The sequence below is a fragment of the Schistocerca americana genome, chromosome 5 (assembly GCF_021461395.2).
Source record: "Schistocerca americana isolate TAMUIC-IGC-003095 chromosome 5, iqSchAmer2.1, whole genome shotgun sequence".
NCBI classification, from domain to species: Eukaryota; Metazoa; Arthropoda; class Insecta; order Orthoptera; family Acrididae; genus Schistocerca; species Schistocerca americana.
Window position 1 is genome coordinate 60,003,398 of NC_060123.1, and position 27,390 is coordinate 60,030,787.

General features: G+C 38.4%; 1 protein-coding gene across 1 annotated transcript in view; it reads right to left on the bottom strand.

The window, feature by feature from the left end:
- Positions 1-27,390, bottom strand: part of LOC124615662 (protein madd-4) — a 514,315-nt gene that overhangs the window by 86,854 nt on the left and 400,071 nt on the right. The window contains exons 20-21 of the mRNA XM_047143690.1: positions 14,343-14,559; positions 3,090-3,163 (exon numbers count right to left, since the gene is read on the bottom strand). Coding sequence (XP_046999646.1) covers positions 3,090-3,163; positions 14,343-14,559 — 291 coding nt within the window. The remainder of the gene's footprint in view (positions 1-3,089; positions 3,164-14,342; positions 14,560-27,390) is intronic.

The window sequence follows — 27,390 nt, forward strand, 5'->3', positions numbered from 1 at the left end:
TCCCTCTGGAAAAATGAAATATAAATTGAAATTTAGCAATACATGGGAACCACTTCCAAGAAGGATGTCAAACATACCCAGCTCATTTACAGTACCCCCTCTCTACGTTTCACTACTAAAGATCAGTGCAGAAAAGTTTTCACATTTGCAGCAACTAAAGCTGGTCCTTCCAAGGGATGTGCATTCATTTTATGACACACTGCCTCACATTTGTAATGAGAGAACATGTCTGTGCCTAAAAAAAATGCAGCCAAAAATAAACTTGTTTACAGCCACCTATGACTGTGATAGTAGTGTAATAGTAACAATAATAAATGTTTACAGTAATAAAAGTTTAATTAAAGCTAACGACATTGTTTCTATTTTTTTTAAACACTGTAATTTATTAAAATCCAGATTCCAATATTTTGATCAATGTGAAATTATTCATTTCACTTTATATCTGTAACAATGTATCCTTACAGATGTTTCATAATACACAAATTATGCAAAGTTTAAGTAAGTATATTTTTAAACAAATTAAACATTCACTCATTTCAGTTCTTAACTGTGCACTCGTTACATGCCTCTTATCTCCATCACTACCAAAAAAATAACTGTGAAAACCTCGTAACTCCAAAAACCGGCAGACAATTTGAAGTGCATAATAAAGTCTTATGTACCAATGACCGGATCCATATTGTGTAGCAGAAACCATTACATTTGACTAATCAGGTCCCCATGTGACTTCTATAATTAGTTTTCTGTTTCTCCTGTAAAATTTGACCAATTTGAGTTACAAGTTTTCATTGCTTAGCGACGATATACAGGGTGGTCCATTGATAGTGAATGGGCCAAATATCTCACGAAATAAGCATCAAATGAAAAAGCTACAAAGAATGAAACTCTTCTAGCTTGAAGGGGGAAACCAGATGGCACTATGGGGCTGGCCCGCTAAATGGTGCTGCCATAGGTCAAACGGGTATCAACTGCGTTTTTTTAAATAGGAACCCCCATTTTTTATTACATATTCATGTCGTGTGTAAAGAAATATGAATGTTTTAGTTGGACCTCTTTCTTCTCTTTGTGAATGATGGACCTGTAATAGTCATAAACATATAAGTACATGGTATCACGTAACATTCCGCCAGTGCGAATGGTATTTGCTTCGTGATACATTACCTGTGTTAAAATGGACCATTTACCAATTTCGGAAAAGGTCGAGATCGTGTTGGTGTATGGCTAATGTGATCAAAATGCCCAAAGGGCATGTGCTATGTATGCTGCTCGGTATCCTGGATGACATCATCCAAATGTCTGGACAATTCACTGGATAGTTATGTTATTTAAGGAAACAGGAAGTGTTTAGCCACATGTGAAACATCAACCATGACCTGCAACAAATGATGATGCCCAAGCAGGTGTTTTAGCTGCTGTCACGGCTAATCTGCACATCAGTAGCAGACAAACTGGCGAGAATCGGGAATCTCAAAAACCTCAGTGTTGAGAATGCTACAACAACAACAGTGATTGCACCATATTTCTATGCACCAGGAATTGCAGGGCAACGATTTTAAATGTCATGTACAGTTCTGCCACTGGGCACAAGAGAAATTACGAGACGATGACAGATTTTTTGCATGCGTTCTATTTAGCGACGAAGCATCATTCACCAACAGCTGTAATGTAAACCGGCAAAATATGCACTATTGGGCAACAGAAAATCCACTATGGTTGCGACAAATGGAACATCAGCAACCTTGGTGGGTTAATGTATGGTGCGGCATCATGGGAGGAAGGATAATTGGCCCCCAATTTATCGATGGCAATCTAAATGGTGCAATGTATGCCGATTTCCCACGTAATGCTCTACTGATGTTACTACAAGATCTTTTACTGCATGACAGAACGGTGATGTACTTCCAACATGATGGATGTCTGGCACATAGCTCGCGTGTGGTTGAAGTGATATTGAATAGCATATTTCATGACCGGTGTATTGGTTGTCGAAGCATCATACCATGGCCCGCATGTTCACCTGATCTGACATCCCCGGATTTCTTTCTGTGAGGAAAGTTGAAGGCTATTTGCTATCATAATCCATCGACAACGCCTGACAACATTCGTCAGCACATTGTCAATGCATGTGCAAACATTACGGAAGGCGAACTACTAGCTGTTGAGAGGAATGTCGTTACCCATATAGCCAAATGCATTGAGGTTGATGGACATCATTTTGAGCATTTATTGCATTAATGTGGTATTTACAGGTAATCACACTGTAACAGCATGCGTTCTCAGAAATGATAAGTTCACAAAGGCACACGTATCACATTGGAACAACCGAAAAAAAAAATTCAAACGTACTTACATTCTGTATTTTAATTTAAAAAACCTACCTATTACCAACTGTTCATCTAAAATTGTGAGCCATATGTTTGTGACTAGTACAGCGCCACCTATCACAAAGCAAAAAAGTGGTCAGCTAAAACACTCATATTTCTTTGCATACTACACAAATATGTAATAAAAAATGGAGGTTCCTATTTAAAAAGAACGTGGTTAATATCCATTTGACCTATGGCAGCACCATCTAGCAGGCCAACTATAGCAACATCTGGTTTCCCCCTTCAAGCTAGACAAGTTTCGTTTTTTGTAGTTTTTTCGTTTTACACTTATTTTGTGAGATATTTGCCCTGGTCACGATCAATGGACCACCCTGTATAGTGAGTTACAATGGATCACATGTTTCCTTAACTGGCTACACCAATTCTTACAGCATTTTATACTTGTAACATTTCTAGTATTTTTCCATCCTCCTGCGTTGGTCTTCAAGTTGAACCGTTAGATAATCAGAATTTTTTGTCTATAAAATGTTATGCAGTACAAACAAATACATGCTAAGCTTTCTGATCTTCTTACACAACTAGTAAATAGAGAATAGTGAACAATAACCAAAAGAGTAATTATTTATGATAAAGTGAAATTATCAAAAGTGTTTTTGAAGATGAATGCTCCAAATACTTAAAAAACATATGTTTCATAATGAAATAGGCACTGCATTATTAAAAAGTATGTGATAAAGTGATAAAATGAAACTATTTATTTACCTGAAATCCACCATTGCCACATGTCTGTGAACATTTGGACCACTCTGTGATCATCCAGTCAAATTTTAAATTTTCTGTGCTACCCAGGAAAAAGAAATAGTAAAGTTAATGACAAAAACCAGTAAAATAAAATAAAATATTTCTTTTACACATTATTTATCTTACCAATGTGACAATAATTAGGTGTAAAAAATGCAAGGATATTACAAAGAAGTTTTGAATTATGTGAACAGAAAACACTGGTACAAAGTGCTAGAGTGTAACTTCTATCAAAATAATGTTGGCAGTCTGTAGTGGGAGCTTTAAGTCAGGGGAGCACACTGAATTACATTCAATATTATTATGAAAAGTGAGTTAATTAATGAACATGACAGAAATGAAACAATCAGTGACAATGAGCATTACTGTGGTGATAATGGCCAGATTATGAAAGTTGATGCAAAAGAACATTAAGAGTAATATAATTAGTTAAAATACTACAGAAGACATGTGTACAAATGACTCTAAGAACATCTTTAGGCATTCAAAATAGAAGGAATGGTTAGTAAATGTTTCATACTTTGTTTATCATCTCCCAAAATAAGAGATAATTTCCCAGCCAAAATGTGGAGGACATAAATCACAATGAATCAGGGGCAGCAGCAGGTGGAGGGGAGGGGGGGTGGGCGACTGTGGGGGCTATAGCGCCCCCTCCCCCAACAAAGTATCATATTACACTGGATAAAATGAATTCAGAAATCAGCGAATATATTACTTCAACAGATTCAATCATTTTTTTTATAATTATGTAGCAATATAGGTTGCAATGTATTTCAAACACATTTTAACAAAAGAATAAGAGTGGCAAATAACTTACTATCTAAACCAATAAATATCATTTAACTTAAAATGGGTGACTTATTATTTCTTAATATACATTGGATGCACATTAATGTACAAGTACCACTTACAATAATCAAGAAAGCTAAATATGTTGGGTATGCCTACCAAAACTTTGAAAACGCTGGACATATGGGTCTATTTATTTTCCCAGGCACACACATTCTGTAGACATGTTATTACCCTGAACTCCAAAACAGTTACCAAAACCTACTTTAAGCAACACCAAATTTCACCAGTTTGTCAGTGGAGGACCCCAACTCTCCTTTTGTTGAGCGATATTCCATTCCCCCTAACCCCCTCCTTCCCCCCATTAGCTCCCCCCCTTGACTGACTTCTACAATTGCCCCTGCAATGAATGTGCACTAATGCTTCCTTTCATTACTGGAGGAAACCACACATCAGAAGCAGTGGGCAGTCTGGAGATGAGTGAGAAGACTTTATATGGTTTCGTTCACTGTAACAGTGCTTGTGGAGGGGGGGGGGGGCTATAGATGGTAAAATTCAGCACAGCAATGCATGATCTCTCCACAGCCACTGTTAGGATGAGTGGTTTGAAGATTTAAATTGTATTATCAAATGTTTTTACTTTATTTATTTATTCACTTTGTATGGCCCACTTTTTGGCTAACTGCCCAAATGAACCAATTAATATCTGATAATGAGAAAATCTGTAAACTTATCTTGAGAATAAATATTTCTCAACAATTACTGAGGAAGATCACACACTGGCATCCTGAGAAGGACTACATTTTTCTTAATGGCTATAAGGTGGTACATTACAGCCAGGTAGTGGACTTTACCAGCCACAATTTGTTATCCCCCACTTTCAGTCACTGACTTGGGTCTCAATGGTGAGGTCACTATATGGGTAGTGTGCAGACCTCTTTGGCTGTTGACTGCCTTGGAATCCAGTAGAAGATCATCCCTTACAATGGTGTTGTGCACAAAGGAGGTTGTTTTGTACAGTTATTCATTCTCTTACTCACTTTCAAATGATGTTATGTAAATCATATCATAGCCATTGCTGGGAATTTTTGTGAAGTATACTAAAAAAAATTACCAAAATTACCACTAGTGGTAAACTACTTGTATCATTAATTACGGGAATTATTACTACATTACAATGTTACAATTTTAATACATTATAAATTAGCTACTTTGAAAAAAAAAGCCACTGTTCTCCCTCTTAAATTATTGAGATGTTGTTGCATCTGTTGTAACATAGTAAAAATTAATTTGACTTTACTGATCTAGGAGACTGTAATCAGCTGCCTGTATACTGGGAAACTGAATCCTGTTTAATTTTAATATCAATGTTAACTGGGATTTAACTCTCTGCATGCAAATATTTTGATAAATTACAGAATGAGTAGCAAACTAAGGAAATTTTTATCTCATTTTTAATACCCAGAAATTTTGTGTCTTGCCTGATATGTGGCACAACCAAAACCCATTAAAGACTTTCTCAAGGCTGTACAATTCCATCTTGAAATCTAAACAAGAATGAAAAATGTATATGGAAATTATTTTTATATCTAGTATTGGGGTTGTAAATTTCACAGTTCATCTTAAATTCACGATTGGGACAAATACAATGATCATGAAATAATAATCTCTGTATCCCTTACTGGGCCTCTCCAAGATGTTTTGTTATAATCTTTGCACAATATTTTCACTACATGGTTCTGAGAAATAATTACTTTTTTGTGCGACACTGTATTGATCCAGAAAATTATATTTAAGGACTCTACAGCTGAAAGTATGATAAGTGTGCTAACAATCCCGTCTTCAAATCAGTGCTGTGAGTCAGAGATCTTATCCATATGCTAGCACCACCTGGGTTTGTTGCCCATCCAACTGCCTACTAATTTCATACATTGAGATTCACTAAGTGTATGCCCAATTTTCCCTATTTTTGGTAGATGCAAATAATTCTTATTTCTCTGAAACTGTGTGCTATGAACTTTTGTAATATTGGTAGTTAAGTTGTCTACTGTGAGCAAGTTGTAAGCCGGTTCCATTATACTCCTAGCTTTATATGGTGCTGTTGTTTTTGGGCCCTTATTGGTATTGAGAGAAAACATTACAGTGTTTTGAAGAGTACTCTAAGGCCTTTAGTAAATCCTTAATGTAGATCAAACACGTGTGTGTACTGCATAACAAACCCTGCAGAAGACCATACATAAACTTTTCTCATTCTTAATCAAGTTTTATCCCTGTGGCGACATTTGTGAATGTGACTTTCTGTTGTTAAATTATGACCCCAACCATGCAAGGGGGATGATTTTAATGCTGTTTGCTTTAGTCTCTATAGCAAAATATTATGTCTATATAATTAAATATCTTGGCAAGCTCACAGAAAATGTCAGCTTGGTAACTTTTCTTGTTTAATTCTACCAGATCATTTACAAATTTTTCTGCAGAAACTCCTTTACAGAAGCTAAACTGAGCAGTTGTAAATTTTTTCTGCAAAAACTCCTTTACAGAGACCAAACTGAGCAATTGTCAATGAGTATTTTCCATAAAAAGTGTTCAATATTCTGACAGAAGCTATCCTCTAATAAAGTTTTGAGAATGCAGGTGGAAGGTGATGGATTTATAATTAGAAGTCACTTGCTTACTGACATGAAAGAGAGTTTGAGATACCTCATAATGTTTGGGCTCATAGTGTGGTCTAAGATCCTATAACAGATAGATATTGATAACACTGGATGATAGTTTTGAGGATCACTTCTGTTAACCTTCTTGTAGATGAGTGTGACCTATGCTTTCTTTCAAATACAGGTCAAAATATTTTATTTGGGGCTCTATGATATATTATGATTACAGAGCCACAATTTCTGTATACAGTCTGAAGCATGAAAATGTGGTTAAACATTTCTGCTTTGCTTTGCTACCATCAGTTTCAGTTCCTGTGTAATTCTGGAGAGATTTCACCTATAGTGTCTTCATCTCCTCCACTGAGGACATTGCCAATAGAAGGAAAAGTGGAGTAGCCTGGATTTCTTCCAAAAACAGCATCAAACTTATTCACTACCCCCGTCCCAAAACCATCTCTAATGCCAGTCAGCTTGCATTTGACATTCTCAACCATTTCTAATGATTTCTGTACAGATGGTCCAAGAGATTCTAATTTTCTGCTACTAACAAGCAAGAAAAAGTTGACATGGATATAAACAAAAACATTTTTGATTTTAGGTTCAATGACAGCATTTTGTGCCTCTTATACTGAAACTGAAGGCTCTCTCTCATAAATGAATCAATCACAGGTTTTATGGCTTGGAAATAATCATTATAGAAACTGACAACTTCAATCCATGTGCACCACCTCACTAAGATACGCTCAGGTGGCAACACTATGTTCGACATCAGATCTCTAAAGAGCAACACATAAGACAGGACATTTAGAAACATTTTCTTTGTGTATGAAATTATTTTATTTACTTCTGGGTAGCTGTTGCACACTTCTTCATAGATACACTTCCTCAGCGATGTATGAACAAGACAGGAGAAAAGGATTAAATGCAAAAAGAGTACATGAAGGACAGTTGCCACCTTGTGAATCATGGGATTCGAATACGTAACAATGAAACTAATCAATATTTGAAAATATAATGTAATTGGATAGATAAAAAATCTAAACACCAAGGAGCAGCAGGAGAAAGAAAAGTACTGAAATCTGGAAGCTTTTGGAGTCAGTGGCTCCTTCTTCTGGCAGAGGGGCTGAAGAAGATAGGGTAATATGCACGGCAAAGATTTCTGACAAAACACTGTGCATAAGTTAATAAGAGTGGAAACCTAAGTTCACTGTATGTGTGTGTGTGCAGGGGTGGGGCATTGAGGGGCAGGGGGGGGGGGGGGAGGAGGAGGAGGGGATAGACAAATCAGAAAATAAAAGATTTGGAAAATTGAAAGGGACTGAAAAAAGGAATAGTTACTGAGAAGAAATGCTGAAGCCAAAGAAAGTAACATAAATGAAGGCCAGTGGGTGACAAGAACCAAGCACATGTTGTGACAGCCAGTTCCTACCTGAGGAGTTCTGAGAAACTCGTGTGTGGCGGAAGAGTGCAAATGGCAAATGTGGCTGTAGTCATGACTGTCAGGTAGTAGAAGATGCTCTACAACATGATATTGTGTGTCACAAGTATACACCCTCTGAATATGTCCATTCATCCTAACTGACAACTTGGTGGTACTCATGCCAATGTAAAAGGCTGAACACTGTTTATGTAAGGCACATTATGTGTTGTTTCGTACGTGGCTCTCCCTTTGACATCATACATTTTCGCAGTTACAGAGCTGGTATAGATGGTGTTAGGAGGGTGCATAGTACAAGTCTTACAGTGTGGACAGTCACAGGGATTGGAGCCATAGGATACGGGAACGGGTGCAGAAGGAGTATAGAGTCTGTCAAGGAAACTGCAGGGATTGGGAAGCTGAGGAAAAGCTATTCTAGATACTGTGGCCAAAATGTCGGGCAGGATGGACCTCATTTAAAGACATGATTTTAGAAAGTCATAGCCTTGTTGAAGTAGCCAATTAATAAATTCAAGTCCATGAAAATGCTGAGTGACTGGAGACATATTCCTACAATATTTTTTGGAAGGATAAGCAGTAACAGGATTGGATGTGATAGCCAAGGAAATCTCCTCTGAACTAGGCTAAAGGGGTAATTATATCCAGTGAAGGCTGATGTGAGACTGGTGGTATATTTCTGTAGAGTTTTCATCCCAACAAATACATTTGCCTCTAATGCCAAGGCTGCATGGGAGGCAATGTTTGACACAGCAATGATGGCAAATATCAAACTGTAAGCACTATTGTTTGTTAGTAAGTTAACTGTCAACAGAGATGTGTAGCTGAGCCTCAGTGAGAACAATGGCAATTTTGAGAAAAGTGGTGTTGGATTCGGAATAGGGCCATTTGAAATGTAATTGGGAGAATGACTTTAAGAGATTCCAACAATGTGTACAGGTCAGCCTCACCATGAGCCCATATGGCAAATATGTCAGCCATGTATCTAAACCAAACAAAAGTTAGGCTCATGGATTCCAGGGAAGTCCCTTCCTAGTGACCCATGAAGAGGGGCATAGGAAGGAACCTTCCTGATTTTAAAGGCTGCACCCTTGATCTGTTTGTAAGTATAACATTGATTAAAGTGAGCAGGAAACACATCATAGATTTGGAATCAGGTGGAAGCTGACTGAGGAGCTGTTCATCAGTAGACAAACCATGTACAAGGAGGATGTTGGAACAGAGGGGGGCAGCATCAATGATGGCAAGCAAGGACTTTGATGGGAGTGGATGGTGACAGACTTTAGATGATCTAAGAAATAACTGTTGTCTTCAATATGGGAGGGAAGTCTTTGTACTATAGAAATTGTCACCCACACATTACCTCTTTTTGACCCTTGTCAGTTCTGATGATTTTTGTATCTATTTTTCCAATACTTTTCCTTTTTTCTTTCTTTTTCCCTCTTCTGCTTCTTTTTTGCCACTCACACCATCTCAAATACTCCAAACCCTCCTCTTTTGCCTTGATGAATCCCATCATGTATTACGTTCAGTCTTTTCAAAAATATGCTTTTGCACTATCAACACTAAGGTCCCACATTCTGTTTCTGGAAGTTACCCCCAAAGGCCTAGCACTGAAAGTCCCTGTTTCTGGATGTAATCATACTCTACACCAGCCACTTTTTCAGTTTCAGATACAGCAATCTCTTGCTCTTACCTGCCTAACCTGTGACCTCTATGTCTCATCTCCCAATTTTCACTGCACCAGAGTTCTCTCCTTCTACAAATTCCTGCAGTTATCTGCACCTCATGTTTCCTTGAATGGTATCATCTGCCAAGCCAACTTCAAACTGCAACAACAGGCCAGACTTCACCTCAAAAATGTATCCCACCTTCTCCTAAACTACCTCAACAGTGGTGTTTCCCTTTCTGTCCCTCTCCTGCTCCCTAAACAGCCATATCATCAGCCAACACTCTTCCCCTACAAACCGAGCTTGGCCAAGCTTTTAACATCCTCCAGCCTTCACCACTGCCCCCTGGACCAAGGATAACTTATGATCACACAAGCCAGTTGCAACACTACAGTGTTCTCAACCTCTCATCTAAGACACTCTCCCCTCCTAAATTAACTGTGTTATCCAAGGTTCTCACTTTCAGCCCTGGATGTCAATTTAATTATGCTGCTTTGGTGAAAGACCTACTTTCCTTCAAATGAACAGTGAATGGGACATATCACTTTGAAAACCAATCCCAAAACCTTTCCATCAGCAAAACTGACACAGAACCCTGTCTTGAACAGTTCTGACCATCATCCCAACTTCATCCACCATCACTAACTCAAAATCATCCCTTACAAGCCTTCCAAGAATTCCTACCATCCAGCATTGCTTCCCAACCATTCCTCAGGTCCCTATAACATGAACCTAACCCGTTCTCTGTAGAACTCCAGGTTCTTTGTTCCCTAAAAACTGATGACTTTATCATTATCCTCACAGCAAACAAGGGATCCATCACTGTGGTACTTGACCAATGGACGCATGTAAGTGAGGGTCTACACCAGCAGTCAGACTCCTCTACATATAATGTCTGCCATTTAGATCCCATCCCTGTGATACAAACTGAACTGCAGTCCATGCTTAAAACCTCAACTTACTGAAAATGACTTCTTACCCCTCTCAAACCATGCACCTTTTATCTTCTACCTAATATCCACAAATCAAATAAGGCTAGCCATCCCATGGTTGCTGGCTTCAAAGCACTGAATGTTCATGATGATCAGCACCAGCAACCTATAGTACAATGACTTCCCTCCTATATTAAAGACACCAACCATTTCCTAGGTCATCTGAAATCTGTGTCCGTCCCATTCCATCACACACCATGCTTGTCTACTTGTCACCACTAATACCACCTCACTTTATACCAACATCTCCCATGTAAATGGTCTGTCTGCTGGTGAACATTACCTCAACCAGAGCCCACCTGATCTCAAACCTATAACATCCTTCTTGCTCATCTTAGTCAACTTTATACTTACCAACAACTACTTTACCTTGGAGGGGCAGACATACAAATACATCAGGGGCATGGTCATAGGAACCAGGATTGCTCCTTCCTTTTCCAACCTTTTCATGGGATGCTAGGAGGGAGCTTACTTGGGATCCATAGGTCTGCAGCCTCTGCTTTCATTTAGATAGGTTGGTGACATCTTTGCCATATGGACTCATGCTGAGGCTATTAAAACTGTTGGAATGTCTGAAGTCATTCTCCAAATTAAATTTTGAACTGCCTTATTTCAAATCCATGCCACTTTCCTTGATGTTGTCCTCATAATCACCAAAGGTCAGCTACACCCTCCTGCCCACATTAAACCTATTAACAAACAACAGTACTACATTTTGACAGTTGCCATTCTTTCCATGTCAAACACTCCCTCCCACTCAGCCTCGGCATTTGAGGCAAATGTATTTGTTCAGATGCAGGCCCTTTACAGCAATACACCACCACTCTCACTTCAGCCTTTACTGGACACAATTATTCCAACAGCCTGGTTCAAAAGCAGATTTACTGGGCCATCACATCCAATCCTGGTACTGCTTATCACCCCAAAAAATAACTTAGGAGAACACCTCCTGTCACTCAGTATTATCATGATCTTGAATGTCTTAGTCAGCTACTTGACAAGGCTATAATTTCCTAAAATCATGCCTTGAAATGAGTTCCACTGTGTCCGCCACTTTGCCCACCATGCCTAGAATAGCTTTTCATCAGCCTCCCAATCTCCACAATGTCCTTGAAAGACTGTAAGCTCCTTCTGTATCCATTTCCCTATCCTATGGCTGCTGCCCCTGTGCCTGTCACCACTGTAAGACTTATCCTGTGCATCACCCAACCACCATCTGTACCAGCTCTGTAACTGGCAAAACAAATAACATCAAAGGGAGAGCCACGTGTGAAATAACATATCATATACCAGTTGTTATATAAACACTGTTCAGCCTTTTACATTGACATCACTACCATCAAGTTATTAGGTAGGATTCAGAGGGTGTATACCGGTAACATACATTATCCTCTTGTGGACCATGCTCTACATCATGACAGTCATGACCTTGGTGCCAGTTTCACTGCAAGTGCCATCTGCATTCTTCCCTTAGAACCAGTTTATTAGAACTCTGCAGGTGAGAACTGGCATCTCAACATGTGTTTGTTGTTGGAATCGCCCTAGCCTTCATTATTTTAATTTTTTCAGTCTCAGCACATCTTCTCAGTAACTATTCCTTTCTTCAGACCCTTTTAGTTTTCTAACCTGTCTATTCCAGCCCTCTCATACCCACATACAATGCACTTGGGTTTCCACTCTTAACTCAAGCATGATGTGATGTCAATAATCTTTGTTTTGTATATTTCCCCTTTCTTCCACCTTTAAGCTCTCAAGTTTTCAAATCTTTCTGGTACAGTCCCCAACAATCCAACAATCAACCTTTCCTTCTCATCCTGCCCTGTAAGTCTGCCCTGAACCGGGGTTCTGGGTGACTTTTCTGAACTCTCCCTATTTCCTAAGCCTCACCAGTCCTTTTCCTTTGCCCTCTTCCTTCCGCTCCAGCCCTTCTGCCAGAAGGAGTCACTGGCTCCAAAAGCTTGCAGACTTCAGTACCTTTATATCTGTTTTCTCCTGCCAAATACCTAACAAGAAGATTTTCCTTTTGGATTCCCACAAGCCACAACAATTTAAGACTGCCATTCACTAATGAGCTACTGTTCTCACACTTTTATTGTTATTGGCTTTGAGGGTCCTTCTCCATCAAGTTTGCCAACAATGAGATGGCCACCTTTTGTTTAATCAATGACTAAACAGATGTAGTTTGTTACTTATACAGCACCACACACTTTGATGCAACAGGAGGCATCAGAAACACAAAAAGTCATGAACTCTCTAAGAAGTATTATTTAACAAACTTTCTTAGTGCATATATTCTCTAGCTCCCTCATTCTGAATCACTAGAAGTTACTAGTAGCTGCAAAACTTTGGGATGGTAATCTTTCGTTTGCCCCACTGCCAATCTCAACAAAACCCAAACCCTCCACCACACATACTAATGGCTATAACAGTGCAACACAGAGTATTGTTATCACATCAGCTTTGCTTTTGAGAACTGAAATGTCAAATATTACAAAATTAAGAAGAATCACATCCTACATTATCCAACTCAAAGTGCAATTAACCACATTTTTTTGCACTAAAATGTGGTTTTTAGAGATAATGTACCTCCCATTTTCAACTTCTGTAGTATGTCTGATTCAGTAGTGTTCCTAGGGAGCAACCTAATGAGAATAAGACGGGAAAAAAGCAATAATATGCAAGTTTATGTAGAATTAAATTCAAATATGTAAAACCATGTAATTATAGTTAAATATGTAATGATAAAATGAAATATATCAACACTGGTAAGAGAGTTCCTGAACATTTACATTTTTCATATGCACAGGTGCAAAGAAAACATTAAATATTAAAATAACAGCTACAGTAAAGCGTTCTCTCATACAAAAGCATAATGAATAATTCTCCAACAGCTTTGCAGTTACCCCACTGACATGAAAACAATTTTGTTTCTGTATTCAGTTAATCTTACAACACCAGAAAAAGTGGGATTTTCAAAAGTTGTTTCACTTTTTATCAGTTTTATACACACCAACTGCATGTGAATTCTTAAAAATGCTTGTCATATCCTGGAAAATATATATTTTCTTCTACCCTTTGCCACTATATTTAGATTATTTTCAGTTTCTCACACATCCTCTGCACTATTAATAGCATCTACATGTTTCATTACATTCAGTTATCTGATCTGATGTTTTTTTCCCAATTTTTTCATAGTATACACTGGACATATTTAAATGAAAATTTTACAGTTTGATTCATGAACCAGATCTACAACAATAGAAAACCCTGATTCTACGATGAAGTATAGTTGTAAAGCCTAAGTTACTGAGTTAATGAGCCCAAATTTATCCATTTACAAGTCACAAACAAGAAAAACAGCAGTCATATGTTATCTGCTTCTGCCTACCAAATAAAATTTGTGAAGGAGGTAAGACAAAAATTTTGTACACTATCTGTCTATAGCAATACTGTGCAGTATTAGGCAATCAGCACGTATAACTGAAGAGAGCCAGTGGTGATCTGTAGAGCAGCATTCAAGATCGACTGAGAAACAAAATTTGATTTCATTGCCCATATATGACAATGCACTGAGGAAATGTACTTTTGAATATTTTTATCTTAAAGGAAAGATTATGATAATATCTGTTGTAAGTTGGTAACTGTTAAATCATTTTAATCAATTATTTGTTTACCTCTGAGAGAGATAACTGGCTCCTCTGTTGACTCTTCAGTAATGTTATCCTGCTCTCCCAGTTGAAACACAGGATTCTCATTGTCATATTCAAAATAATCGTCACCATATTCTTCCTCTTCCTCGTTTTGTCTTTTAGTTCCAAATGATGTTACAGCAGTTTCTGGAATTGTTCGAAGTCCCCTGGCGCTGCTGAAAGCCTGGAAAGGTAAAAATTCCTGTTTCCTTGGTTAATCAGATTCTTTATTAAATGAGTGAGAAAAAATATACATACTACAAAATTAACGAAGTTAGTTGAGTGAAGGGAAACAACCATATTTGCATAATGTTCTAGTTCTAGTAAAAATCTTATATGTAACTTGTCTGACAGAAATATGTTTATAACCATGGGGTTAAAAACATCACATCTGAAAAAAAAAAAAAAAAACCACAGCAAGGAATTTAATTTTTGTTTTGTTTTTGAGGAGAATAAGAAAAATAGACCAAGATTAAGAACACGATTTCCTTTCAATAGACTCACTTTTACAAATACAGACAGAGGTAAGTTTCAAAATTCCTAGATAATTTAACCATATACAAAATAAATTCTTCCATAACCTTATAAAAGAAAGCGGATTTTCACCACTTAAAACTTCAGTTCATCATCACTGAATTGTAATACGGTGAATGGGCATTTTTTCTTTTTCCCAAACACAAGATAGTCCAAAGTTTCAATCTTTATGGTATTCTGTAATGTGACTGATGGAAAGCAAACTATTTTGTTAAATACCTCCCCCCCCCCCCCCCCCCAACAATCTCCTTCTGTCCTTGAACCATGGACCTTGGTAACGAAGGGTGGCTTGCTTGCATCGACACACAGACAGCCATTTGATAGGTGCAACCACAATGGAGTTTTTCTCAGTGGAGAGGACAGATTAACCTGTGGGTCCTAAGGAGGATGAACCTTTCACTAGTTCATTGACTGATATGGCTTTGTAACATTAACTAACATGGCCATGCTATGTTGGTGGTGTGAACAACTAAAAGTAAGGGAATGCTACGGCAGTTATTTTCCCTGAAGGCACACAGTTCTACAGTATAGCTAAATTGTGATACATTGCAAAATTCCAAACATAATCACACTGTTATTGTCTATTATAGGCTTAAACTCAATTGTACTCTTCTAAAATTTTTAGGAACAATAGGCCTATTCTCATCCAAAACAACTGTTCTCTAATTTCATTGTACAATTACATTAGAAACAGATTGGTTATGAGAATTTTTGAATACTTACAAAACTATGTTTTTGTAAGTTACTGGTACAAGTGTTGTGGACATGTAACTTATTTAATAATAAATCAGTGTTTGTGATTCACAAATTTCACTCTATGTCAACACAAATAAAAGTGCATTTTCGAGCATTGTCAGAGGCTACCGTTGTCCACTGCATAATCTATGAGCAGTTTGTAGTAAATTTAGTTACTGTGGCAGATATTAAAATTAACATATTGTGTTACAGTTAATTTTCCTGTAAAGAGAAATAGTCATATATATTATATGCATTTATTGTAAATTAAGTCTTTTTTTTAGTTTGCTAACAACTATAATTAACCTCACAACACTTTGGAAACTAGTAATTTTTACCACAGGTTTTTGTGTTGTCTTAATAGAGATCTCATTTTGTGTTTTTGCTTCAATTCTTATAGGGAATTACCAACCTTTTAGCTCAACAGACTAAAAGATAGTCAGCGGGCTTCATTTGAAGTTATTTTTTTCACTGCCTTGTAATACATTGCACCAGCCAAAATGCAGTCCAACTGTGAATGCTGTTCACAAACATGGGATGAGATGGATGATGCTCATAAGCAGCTGGAAGTTGCCCTCACTACTGTCAAACAATTGGCAGCTGCTATGAATCAGTGTGTTAGTAGAGCTCCTGAGAGTAGCGACCTGTGGTACTAGTACGAGGTACTTCAAGTACTATCCTCTCCTGTGGATTCTGTCTCCTTTGCAGAAAGTATAGGATCTGCCATTACTCATCCACTTGACTGCACATGGCATGTCAGTGGTATATCTGCGCATCCTGTACAGGGTGGATGGGGACCAGGAAGGACTCAGGATGTTGTACTGATCCCCCTAAGAAACAAGTTTGAGATTCTTTCACTGAAAATGAGACTCAGACAGTGAGACTCAGTTCATCTGTTTTCGGTAAACCTGATTTGTCTGACATCAAGAGGAAGCAAACAAAAAAGAGGTGGGGTCTATCAATCATCAGCAGTTCAAACATATGGCATAAAGGGGCAGGAGAGGATATCAGGTGCTTTCAGTGTGTATGCCTGGGGGTCTCATTCAACGTGTTGAAGAGGGTATTCCAGCAGCCATTGAGGGAACAGGGTGCAACCAACTGCAGATTGTGATGCATGTTGGAACAAATGATGCCTGTTGTCTGAGCTTGGGTAATTCCAGTGACTGGCAGAGAAGGTTGAGAAGACCAATCTCACATGAGGAGTTTCGATGGGCTTACAATTTGCAGCATTATCAACAGCCCTGTTTATCATGGTCCTCTGAGTGGAAGGACTGTACCAGAGACTTTAACGGTTCTGTGAAAAGCTAGGCAGTGACTTCCTGGACTTGCACCATAGTGTTGAGAACTGTAGGGTCCCACTAAATGCGTCAGGTGTACACTACACATTAGAGGCTGCTATCCAGGTAGCTGATTGTGTGTGGGGTGCACACAAGTCAAATGACAATAGCTGTACGAAAAACAGAAGTAACAGTGTAAGAGTGAAAGAAATGCCTCCTACAGATGAGAGTGTTAAAATCCTAATGATAAACTGCCAAAACATTCTAAACAAAGTGCCAGAGTTTGAAGCTCACTTAATACTAGGTACAAAGGCTGATTGTAACCTGAAACAGAAAGCACTGAGATTTTTTGAGGAAAATTTAAGCATATATCGAAAAAATAGGCATATGGAAAATGGAGGTGGTGTATTTGTCACAGTAGACAAGAAACTAAAATCCACCAAGATAGAAATTGAAGCTGCATGTGAGTCTGTTTGAGCAAGACTCAGTACCAGGGGTGGGCATAAAATGATAATTGTATCCTTATACTACCCACAATACTCATTTCCTGACGTAACTAAAAACTTTAGAGAAAAATCTCAGTTCCCTTGTACATACATTCACCAACCATACTGTAATCATCTTTGGAGACTTTAATCATCCAACAATTAATTGGGAAAATCACAGTTTCGTGAGTGGTGTATATGATAGGACATCCTGTGAAAGATTACTAAATGCTTTCTCTGAAAATTACTTAGATAAGATAGTTAGGAAACCCACTCATGATGGAAATATGTTGGATCTACCAGTAACAAACAGACTAGAGCTCTTTAAGGAGTCCACATCCAAATTGGTATCAGTGACCATGACACAGGTGTGGCAACAGTGATTACCAAGGTACAATGGACAACTAAAACAGCCAGAAAGATATACATGTTCAGTAAATTAGATAAAAAAATCAGTAATATCATATCTCAATGAGCAACTTCAACTTTCAGCACAGAGCAGGAGCATGTAGAGGAACTATTGATTAAGTTTAAAAGAATAGTTGACTATGCACTGGACAGGTACACACCCAGTAGAACAGTTCAAATGGGATGCAATCTTGATGGTATACAGTCACTATAAAGAAAAATCATGTGACAATATTCTGCTACAGTAGTCATTGAAGGCATCACACATTGTTCTCTTGACAGCCAAATGTGTTACATCAAGCATCTCTTTATCTCCATCCATACACTATGTTTTACACCTACTATGCAGTATTCTCTGTTTCTTTAAATACTACTGAAGCAACATATTGTCACACGATATTTCAGAAAACCCAAAGAAATTCTGGTTGTATGTAAAGACTGTTAGTGGCACCAAAGTTAGTGGCCATCCCTAGTGAATGAGACAGGAACTCAAATTGAGGGTAGCAAAGCAAAAGCTGAAATGCTTAACTCTGTTTACAAATGTTCCTTTACAAAGGAAAATCCATGAGAATTCCACAATTTAATCCTCATACCACTGAAATTTAATAGTCATGGGTGACTGGAATTCGAGAGTAGGAAAAGGGAGAGAAGGAAACATAGTAGGTGAATATGGATTAGGGCTAAGAAATGAAAGAGGAAGCCGCTTGGTAGAATTTTGCGCAGAGCATAACTTAATCATAGCTAACACTTGATTCAAGAATCATGAAAGAAGGTTGTATACATGGAGGAACCCTGGAAATACTAAAAGGTATCAGATAGATTATATAATGGTAAGACAGAGATTTAGGAACCAGGTTTTAAACTGTAAGACATTTCCAGGGGCAGATGTGGACTCTGACCACAATCTAGTGGTTATGAACTGTAGATTAAAACTGAAGAAACTGCAAAAAGGTGGGAATTTAAGGAGATGGGACCTGGATAAACTGAAAGAACCAGAGGTTGAACAGAGTTTCAGGGAGAGCATAAGGGAACAATTGACAGGAATGGGGCAAAGTAATACAGTAGAAGAAGAATGGGTAGCTTTGAGGGATGAAATAGTGAAGGCAGCAGAGAATCAAATAGGTAAAAAGACGAGGGCTAGTAGAAACCCTTGGGTAACAGAAGAAATATTGAATTTAATTGATGAAAGGAGAAAATATAAAAATGCAGTAAATGAAGCAGGCAAAAAGGAATACAAGCGTCTCAAAAATGAGATCGACAGGAAGTGCAAAATGGCTAAGCAGGGATGGCTAGAAGACAAATGTAAGGATGTAGAGACTTATCTCACTAGGGGTAAGATAGATACCGACTACAGGAAAGTTAAAGAGACCTTTGGAGAGAAGAGAGCCACTTGTATGAATATCAAGCGCTCCGATGGAAACCCAGTTCTAAGCAAAGAAGGGAAAGCAGAAAGGTGGAAGGAGTATATAGAGGGTCTATACAAGGGCAATGTACTTGAGGACAATATTATGGAAATGGAAGAGGATGTAGATGAAGATGAAATGGGAGATACAATACTGCATGAAGAGTTTGATCCCTGACAAAACTCTACCATCTGGTGAGCAAGATGTATGAGACAGGCGAAATACCCTCAGACTTCAAGAAGAATATAATAATTCCAATCCCAAAGAAAGCAGGTGTTGACAGATGTGAAAATGACCGAACTACCAGTTTAATAAGTCACAGCTGCAAAATACTAAAGCGAATTCTTAACATATGAATGGAAAAACTGATAGAAGCCGACCTCGGGGAAGATCAGTTTGGATTCCATGGAAATGTTGGAACATGTGAGGCAATACTGACCCTACGACTTATCTTAGAAGAAAGATTAAGGAAAGCCAAACCAACGTTTCTAGCATTTGTAGACTTACAGAAAGCTTTTGACAATGTTGATTGGAATGCTCTCTTTCAAATACTGAAGGTGGCAGGGGTAAAATACAGGGAACGAAAGGCTATTTACAATTTGTACAGAAAGCAGATGGCAGTTATAAGAGTCAAGGGGTATGAAAGGGAAGCAGTGGTTGGGAAGGGAGTGAGACAGGGTTGTAGCCTATCCCCGATGTTATTCAATCTGTATATTGAGCAAGCAATAAAGGAAACAAAAGAAAAGTTCGGAGTAGGTATTAAAATCCATGGAGATGAAATAAAAACTTTGAGGTTCGCCGATGACATTGTAATTCTGTCAGAGGCAGCAAAGGACCTGGAAGAGCAGTTGAACAGAATGGACAGTGTCTTGAAAGGAGGGTATAAGATGAACATCAACAAAAGCAAAACGAGGATAATGGAATGTAGTCGAATTAAGTCGGGTGATGCTGAGGGAATTAGATTAGGAAATGAGTCACTTAAAGTAGTAAAGGAGTTTTGCTATTTGGGGAGCAAAATAACTGATGATGGTCGAAGTAGAGAGGATATAAAATGTAGACTGGCAATGGCAAGGAAAGTGTTTCTGAAGAAGAGAAATTTGTTAACATCGGGTATAGATTTAAATGTCAGGAAGTCGTTTCTGAAAGTATTTGTATGGAGTGTAGTCATGTATGGAAGTGAAACATGGACGATAAATAGTTTAGACAAGAAGAAAATAGAAGCTTTCGAAATGAGGTGCTACAGAAGTATGCTGAAGATTAGATGGGTAGATCAGATAACTAATGATGAGGTATTGAATAGAATTGGGGAGAAGAGGAGCTTGTGGCACAACTTGACTAGAAGAAGGGATCAGTTGGTAGGACATGTTCTGAGACGTCGAGGGATCCCCAATTTAGTATTGAAGGTCAGCGTGGAGGGTAAAAATCGTAGAGGGAGACCAAGAGATGAATACACTAAGCAGATTCAGAAGGATGTAGGTTGCAGTAGGTACTGGGAGATGAAGAACCTTGCACAGGATAGAGTAGCATGGAGAGCTGCATCAAACCAGTCTCAGGACTGAAGACCACAACAACAACAACCACTGAAAAGATGAGTGAAATCAGTACTGGTGTCAGTGGTATTGAGAAACACTGAAATCGTTAAAACTGAACAAAGCTCCAGACCTGATGGAATCCCTGTCAGAGTCTGTACTGAATTTTCAGCTGAGTTAGCCCCTGTTCTAACTATAATCTACAACAGATCCCTCAAACAAACAAAAAGTTATTAAAAAGAATTATTAAAAAAAAAGCACAGGTCACACCCGTCCACAAGAAGGGTAGTAGAAGTGATCCCCAAAACTACCATCCAATATCCTTTACAGTGATTTGTTATAGAATCTTAGAACATAATGAGGTAACTTGAGCAGAATGACCTCCTCAATGCCAACCATCATGGATTCTTGAAACATTGAACATTTGAAACCCAACTTGTACTTTTTGCACATTACATATTGAAGGCTTTGGATCAAGGCAGCCAGGTAGATACAGTATCTCTCGATTTCCAAAAGGCATTTGACTCAGTACCACACCTCTGGTTATTGTCAAATGTTGATCATACGGGGCATAAAGTGAAATTTGTGAATGGATTGAGGACTTTTTGGTAGGAAGGTCACAGTATGTTATCTTTGATGGAGAGTCATTGTCAGTTGTATAAGTAACTGGGTGTGCCCCAGGGAAGCGTTTTGAGATCCTTGCTGTTCATGTTGTATATTAACAACCTTTAGACAATATTAATAGTAACCACAAACTTTTTGCAGATGAGGCAGTTATGTATAATGAAGTACTATCTTAAAGAAGGTGCATAAATATTCAGTCAGATCATGATAAGGTTTCAAAGTGGTCCAAAACATCGGCAAATTGCTTTGAATATTCAGAAATGTAAAATAGTGCACTTCACAAAACTAAAAAATATAGCATCCCATGATTATAATATTAATGAGTCACTGCTGGAATCGGGCATCTCATGCAAATACCTGGTCATAATATGAGAGAAGGAAAGTTGCTACTAACCATATAGCGGAGATGCTGAGTCGCGATAGGCACAATAAAAAGATTCACACAATCATAGCTTTCGGCCATTAAGGCCTTTGTCAGCACTAGATACACATACACACACACTCACGCAAGCGCAACTTGCACACATGTCTGCAGTCTCAGAGAGCTGAAAATACACTGCAAGCAGCAGCATCAGTGCATGATGGGATGGTGCCACACCTGTACTACTGCTGCTGCTGCTCGCAGTGTAGTTTCAGCTCTCTGAGACTGCAGATGTGTGTGCAAGTTGCGCTTGTGTGTGTGTGTGTGTGTGTGTGTGTGTGTGTGTGTGTGTATGTGTGTGTGTGTAGGTGTGTCTTCTGCTGACAAAAAGGCCTTAATGATTGTGTGAGTCTTTTTATTGTGCCTATCGCGACTCAGCATCTCCGCTATATGGTGTGTAGCAACTTTCCTTCTCTCGTATTGTTACATTCCATCCTGGATTTTCCATTGCTTGAAATATTTGGTCATGACATTTTGCAGGAATAGAAAATGGAATGATCTCATAGGCTCAACTGTGGGTTAAGAAGGTGTAGACTTTGGTTTATTGGTAGAACACTGAGGAAGTATGCAAAGAAATTGCTTGCAAATCACTCGTATGACCAGTCCTAGAATGTTAATCAAGTGTGTGGAACCCATACCAAATAGGACTATCTAGGAATATTGAACAAATACAGAGAAGAGCAGCAAGAATAGTCACAGGTTTGTTTGATCCATGGGAGAGTGCCATAGAGATAATGATGAAACTGAAATGGAAAGCTCTTGAAGATAGATATAAACTATCCCAAGAAAGACTGTTAATGAAGTTTCAACAACTGGCATTAAATGATGACTCAACATATTGCTCACACAGGATTGTCAGGATAAGATTAGAATAATTACTGCATGCACAGAAGCATTCAAACAATCATTCTTCCCACCCTCCTTGCATGAATGGGAAAGGAAGAAGTGCTAATAAGTGGTACAGTGAGACATATCCTCTGCCATGTACCTCATGGTAGTTTGTAGAGTAAAGATGTAGATGTAGACAGAATGAGTATGGCAACCTGTTGAGTTAAATACTCTGGAGGTAAAATAGTTCCTCACACAGACCTTTTGGTGAGGACTACTCAGAAGGATACTGATATCAGAAAAAACAAAACTAGCTTTCTAGGGGTCAGAATGTAGAACATTAAATTTCATAACTGAGTAGGTAAGTCAGAGAATTTCAAGAGGGAAATGGATCGGTTGAAGTCAGATACAGTGGGAATTAGGGGAGTGCAATGGCAGGAAGAATATGAGCTCTGGTCAGGTGAGTACAGGGTTACTAACACAAAATCAAACAAAAGTTGCAGGAATAGGTCTAATAATGAACAAGAAAATATAAATCTAGGTAAGTTACTAAGTACAGCATAGTAACTGCATTGTCATAGCCAAAACAGGTATGAAGCCAACACCCACCACAGTAGTACGAGTATATATGCCTACCAGCTCTGCAGATGATGAACAGACAAGAGAAATTATTGTTAGTTATGGAAGACAAAAGTTTTACTGTTACTAGGGACTGGAATTTAACAGCAGGAAAAGGAGGAGGAAGAAGAATAGCAGGACAATATGGACTTGGGGAAAGGAATGAAAGTGGATGGTCCCTGGCAGAATTTTGCACAGGGCAGAATTTAATCATTGCTAACACTTGGTTTAAGAATAGTTAAAGAAGCTTGTGTACATGGAGGAGACCTGGATAAAACAGAAGATTCCAGAAAGATTATGTAACACTATGACAGTGCTTTCCAAACCCATATTTTAAGCTGCAAAACATTTCTATGGGCTGAAGTGGGCTCTGGTCAGAAGCTATTGTTCGTAAACTGCAGATCACAACTGAAGGAATTGGAGGGAGGTTGAAAACTGAAGAGATGAGACTTGAGTAAATTGAAAGAAGCAGAAGTTGCTGAAAACTTCAAAGAGGGCATTAGGTAATGACTGCCTGAAACCGGGGGAAGGATTACAATAGATGACAAATGGGTGTCTCTGAGAGATGAAATAAAGAGGGCAGCAGAGGATCAAACAGGGAAATAGAAAAGAACTAGTAGAAATCCTTGGAAGCACAGGAGATATTGAATTTAATTGACAAAAAGAGAAAATGTAAAAATGAAGCAGGCAAAGGGCAATACGGAGGTCTAAAAATGAGACTCACAGAAAATGTCAAAGAAGGAATGGTTAGAAGACATCCACAAAGCTGCAGAACCATGCAAGGCAGGCGAAAAATAGATTTCACCTATAAGCAAAGAACAAAGAGGGAAAAGGCAGAAGGAGTGTACAAACAGACTATACAAAGGAAATTAACTTTAAGATAATGTACTAGAAGGGCAAGTGGAAGTAAATGAAGATCAAATGAGAGATATGATGATGTAAGAAGAACTTGACAGAGCAGTGGAAAACCTAAGCTGAAACAAGGCTCTGCAGTAGGTGACATTCCTTCAAGATTACTGACATCTCTTTGAGGGCCAGCACTGATAAAACTACTCCATCTGGTGTGCAAATACTCTCAGACTTCATGAAGAATGTAATATTTCAATTCCAAAGACTACAGGTGTTGATAGGTATGTACATTACTGAATTATCAGCCAAATAAATCATTGTGTCAAAATACTAACACAAGTTATTTACAAAAGAATGGAGATGTCTGTAGAATCCAATCTCAGGGAATATCAGTTTGGGTTCCAGTAGGAACATACGAGACAATACTGATCACATGACCTATCTTCAAAGGTAGGTTGAGGAAAGACAAACTTATGTCTATGGAATTTGTAGATTTAGAGAAAGCTTTTAACAGAGTTGACTGGAAAGGAATTTTTGAAATTATGAAGACAGCATGGACAAAATACAGGGAGCAAAATGTTATCTGTAACTTGTACAGAAACCACCCTGCAGTTGTAAGATACTAACAATATGAAAAGGAAGCTAAATTTGAGAAGGGAGGAAGACAAGTTTGTAGCCTATCGGCAACATAATTCTATTTGTACATTGAGCAAGCAGTAATTGAAACCAAGGAGTAATATGGAAAGATATTGACGTACAGGGAGGAGAAACAAAAACTTCAAGGTTTACCAAAGACAGTGTAATTCTGTTAGAGACAGCAAATATTAGATTGGATTAGATGCACTTTTTGATCCAATAGATTTGTAGTGAGGAGATCCTCCAGGATGTAAAACTTGTCAAAAAACTAGAATACACAAACAGAAACAAATATAGTGGAACCTCACATAACACGCATAATTCATCCCAGAAACTTCCTTGCAGAGCGAAACACTCATTAAGCAAAACAATTTATCCCATATAAATTAATGTCCCAATGATGTGTTCCATACAGAAAGAGTACTAAAACTTTTATCTTACTCATGCTATTTATTCAGAGAAAATTATACATATAGTATTATGCACTTTATTATTCATGATACATAACTAATTCTTTTTACTAGGAAACTATCTACGGTCATTTGTTCCTTCTGATGCTTCAACACTTGGTGAAAATGTGATCCATTATTATAATCAAATAAATTTGTAGCATGCATAAACACTGCTCTATTGGGCTGATGATTTTCAATGTACGATGCAACCGATTCCCATGCTTTCAGCATTTCTCTTATTGCACCAGTGGATTTCTGCTTTGCTGTTACCACCTCCTCCTCCTTCTCTGAACAACTCCTCTCCTCAACATCCTGCTGTGAAACACACTGCAACTCAATAAGCTCTTCAGTGGTCATTTCTTGGCTGTGAGCTTCCAGAAGCTCATTGATATCATTGTTAACCACTTCTAGTCCCATGCTCTTGGCCAAAGATACAATCTCATTGACTACAGGCTCCACAGGTATTGACTCAAAAGTCTCAGAATCACATTTGACAATGCTCTCTGGCCAAAGCTTGTTCCAAGCAGAAGTGAGAGTTCTCTTGGTAACCCCTTCACATGCCTTTCCAATCATCTAGACACAATCAATGATGTTGAAGTTATATTTCCAAAACTCTCTAAGAGATTGGTAGTTTTAGTCGACTCACAGCAATGATCAAAGAGTGCTTTAGTGTAGAGTTTCTTAAAGTCAGAAATAACCTGCTGGTACATTGGCCAGAGTAATAGTGCATCTTTTTTTCCAGAATAGAGCCATCTTGACACAATTAAAAACCTGTTGCAGCAGATAACCCTCAGAATCTATGAGCGTCTTGAAGTTGCTGATGAAGTTCTTTGCTGCCTTTGTGTCGGAGCTGGGTGCTTCACTGTGCCTCACAATGCTGTAGATGTTAGTTCTTCTCTTAAACTTCTCAACCTACCCGTAGCGTTCCTTAAACACTTGTTCAGCTGCTGATGTCTTTTTAATGAGATTGGCAAAAATCATTCTCACCTTCTCAAAAATGATGTTCTTGTTAATAGTGTTGCCTTGCAGTTGCTTTTCATTTACCCACATAAGGGGCAACCTTTTGACATCTCTGAGAATATGAAACCGTTGTTTAGATACTCTTGTCACTCCCTTTGAAGCATCTATCTCCTTCATCTTGTTCTTATTCTTGAGGATAAAGGAAATACATAATGTCGGCCAATTGTAGGTGTGTGCTACATCAGCAACATTCACACCAGGTTCACGTTTTCAATGATTTTACATTTCATTTCTAAGGTCATTTTCTTTCTCTTGTGGTCATCTTCTTATGGCTTTATCTTTGGGGACAGGTTATTAAAATTTGCACACAAAAAACACTTTGTAAACACAAGTTTAGAAAAATGTGCGATTACAAGCTGCACTAAGATGGTTGCAGAAAGAGTCGTAAACCCAGACTGCAGTATGTGCTAAAGACATTGTTCATATGAAATGTGTTTGTATTGTTGAATGTTTCTCTGTCACTAGCTACACTAAATCAATGTAAATCATCATCATCATCATCATCATCATTTAAGACTGATTATGCCTTTCAGCGTTCAGTCTGGAGCATAGCCCCCCTCATAAAATTCCTCCATGATCCCCTATTCAGTGCTAACATTGGTGCCTCTTCTGATGTTAAACCTATTACTTCAAAATCATTCTTAACCGAATCCAGGTACCTTCTCCTTGGTCTGCCCCGACTCCTCCTACCCTCTACTGCTGAACCCATGAATCTCTTGGGTGACCTTGCTTCTCCCATGCGTGTAACATGACCCTACCATCTAAGCCTGTTCGCCCTGACTGCTACATCTATAGAGTTCATTCCCAGTTTTTCTTTGATTTCCTCATTGTGGACACCCTCCTGCCATTGTTCCCATCTACTAGTACCTGCAATCATCCTAGCTACTTTCATATCCGTAGCCTCAACCTTGTTGATAAGGTAACCTGAATCCACCCAGCTTTTGCTCCCATACAACAAAGTTGGTCGAAAGATTGAATGGTGCATAGATAACTTAGTCTTGGTACTGGCTTCCTTCTTGCAGAAGAGAGTAGATCGTAGCTGAGCGCTCACTGCATTAGCCTTGCTACACCTCGCTTCCAGTTCTTTCACTATGTTGCCATCCTGTGAGAATATGCATCCTAAGTACTTGAAACCATCCACCTGTTCTAATTTTGTTCCTCCTATTTGGCACTCAATCCGTTTATATTTCTTTCCCACTGACATTACTTTCGTT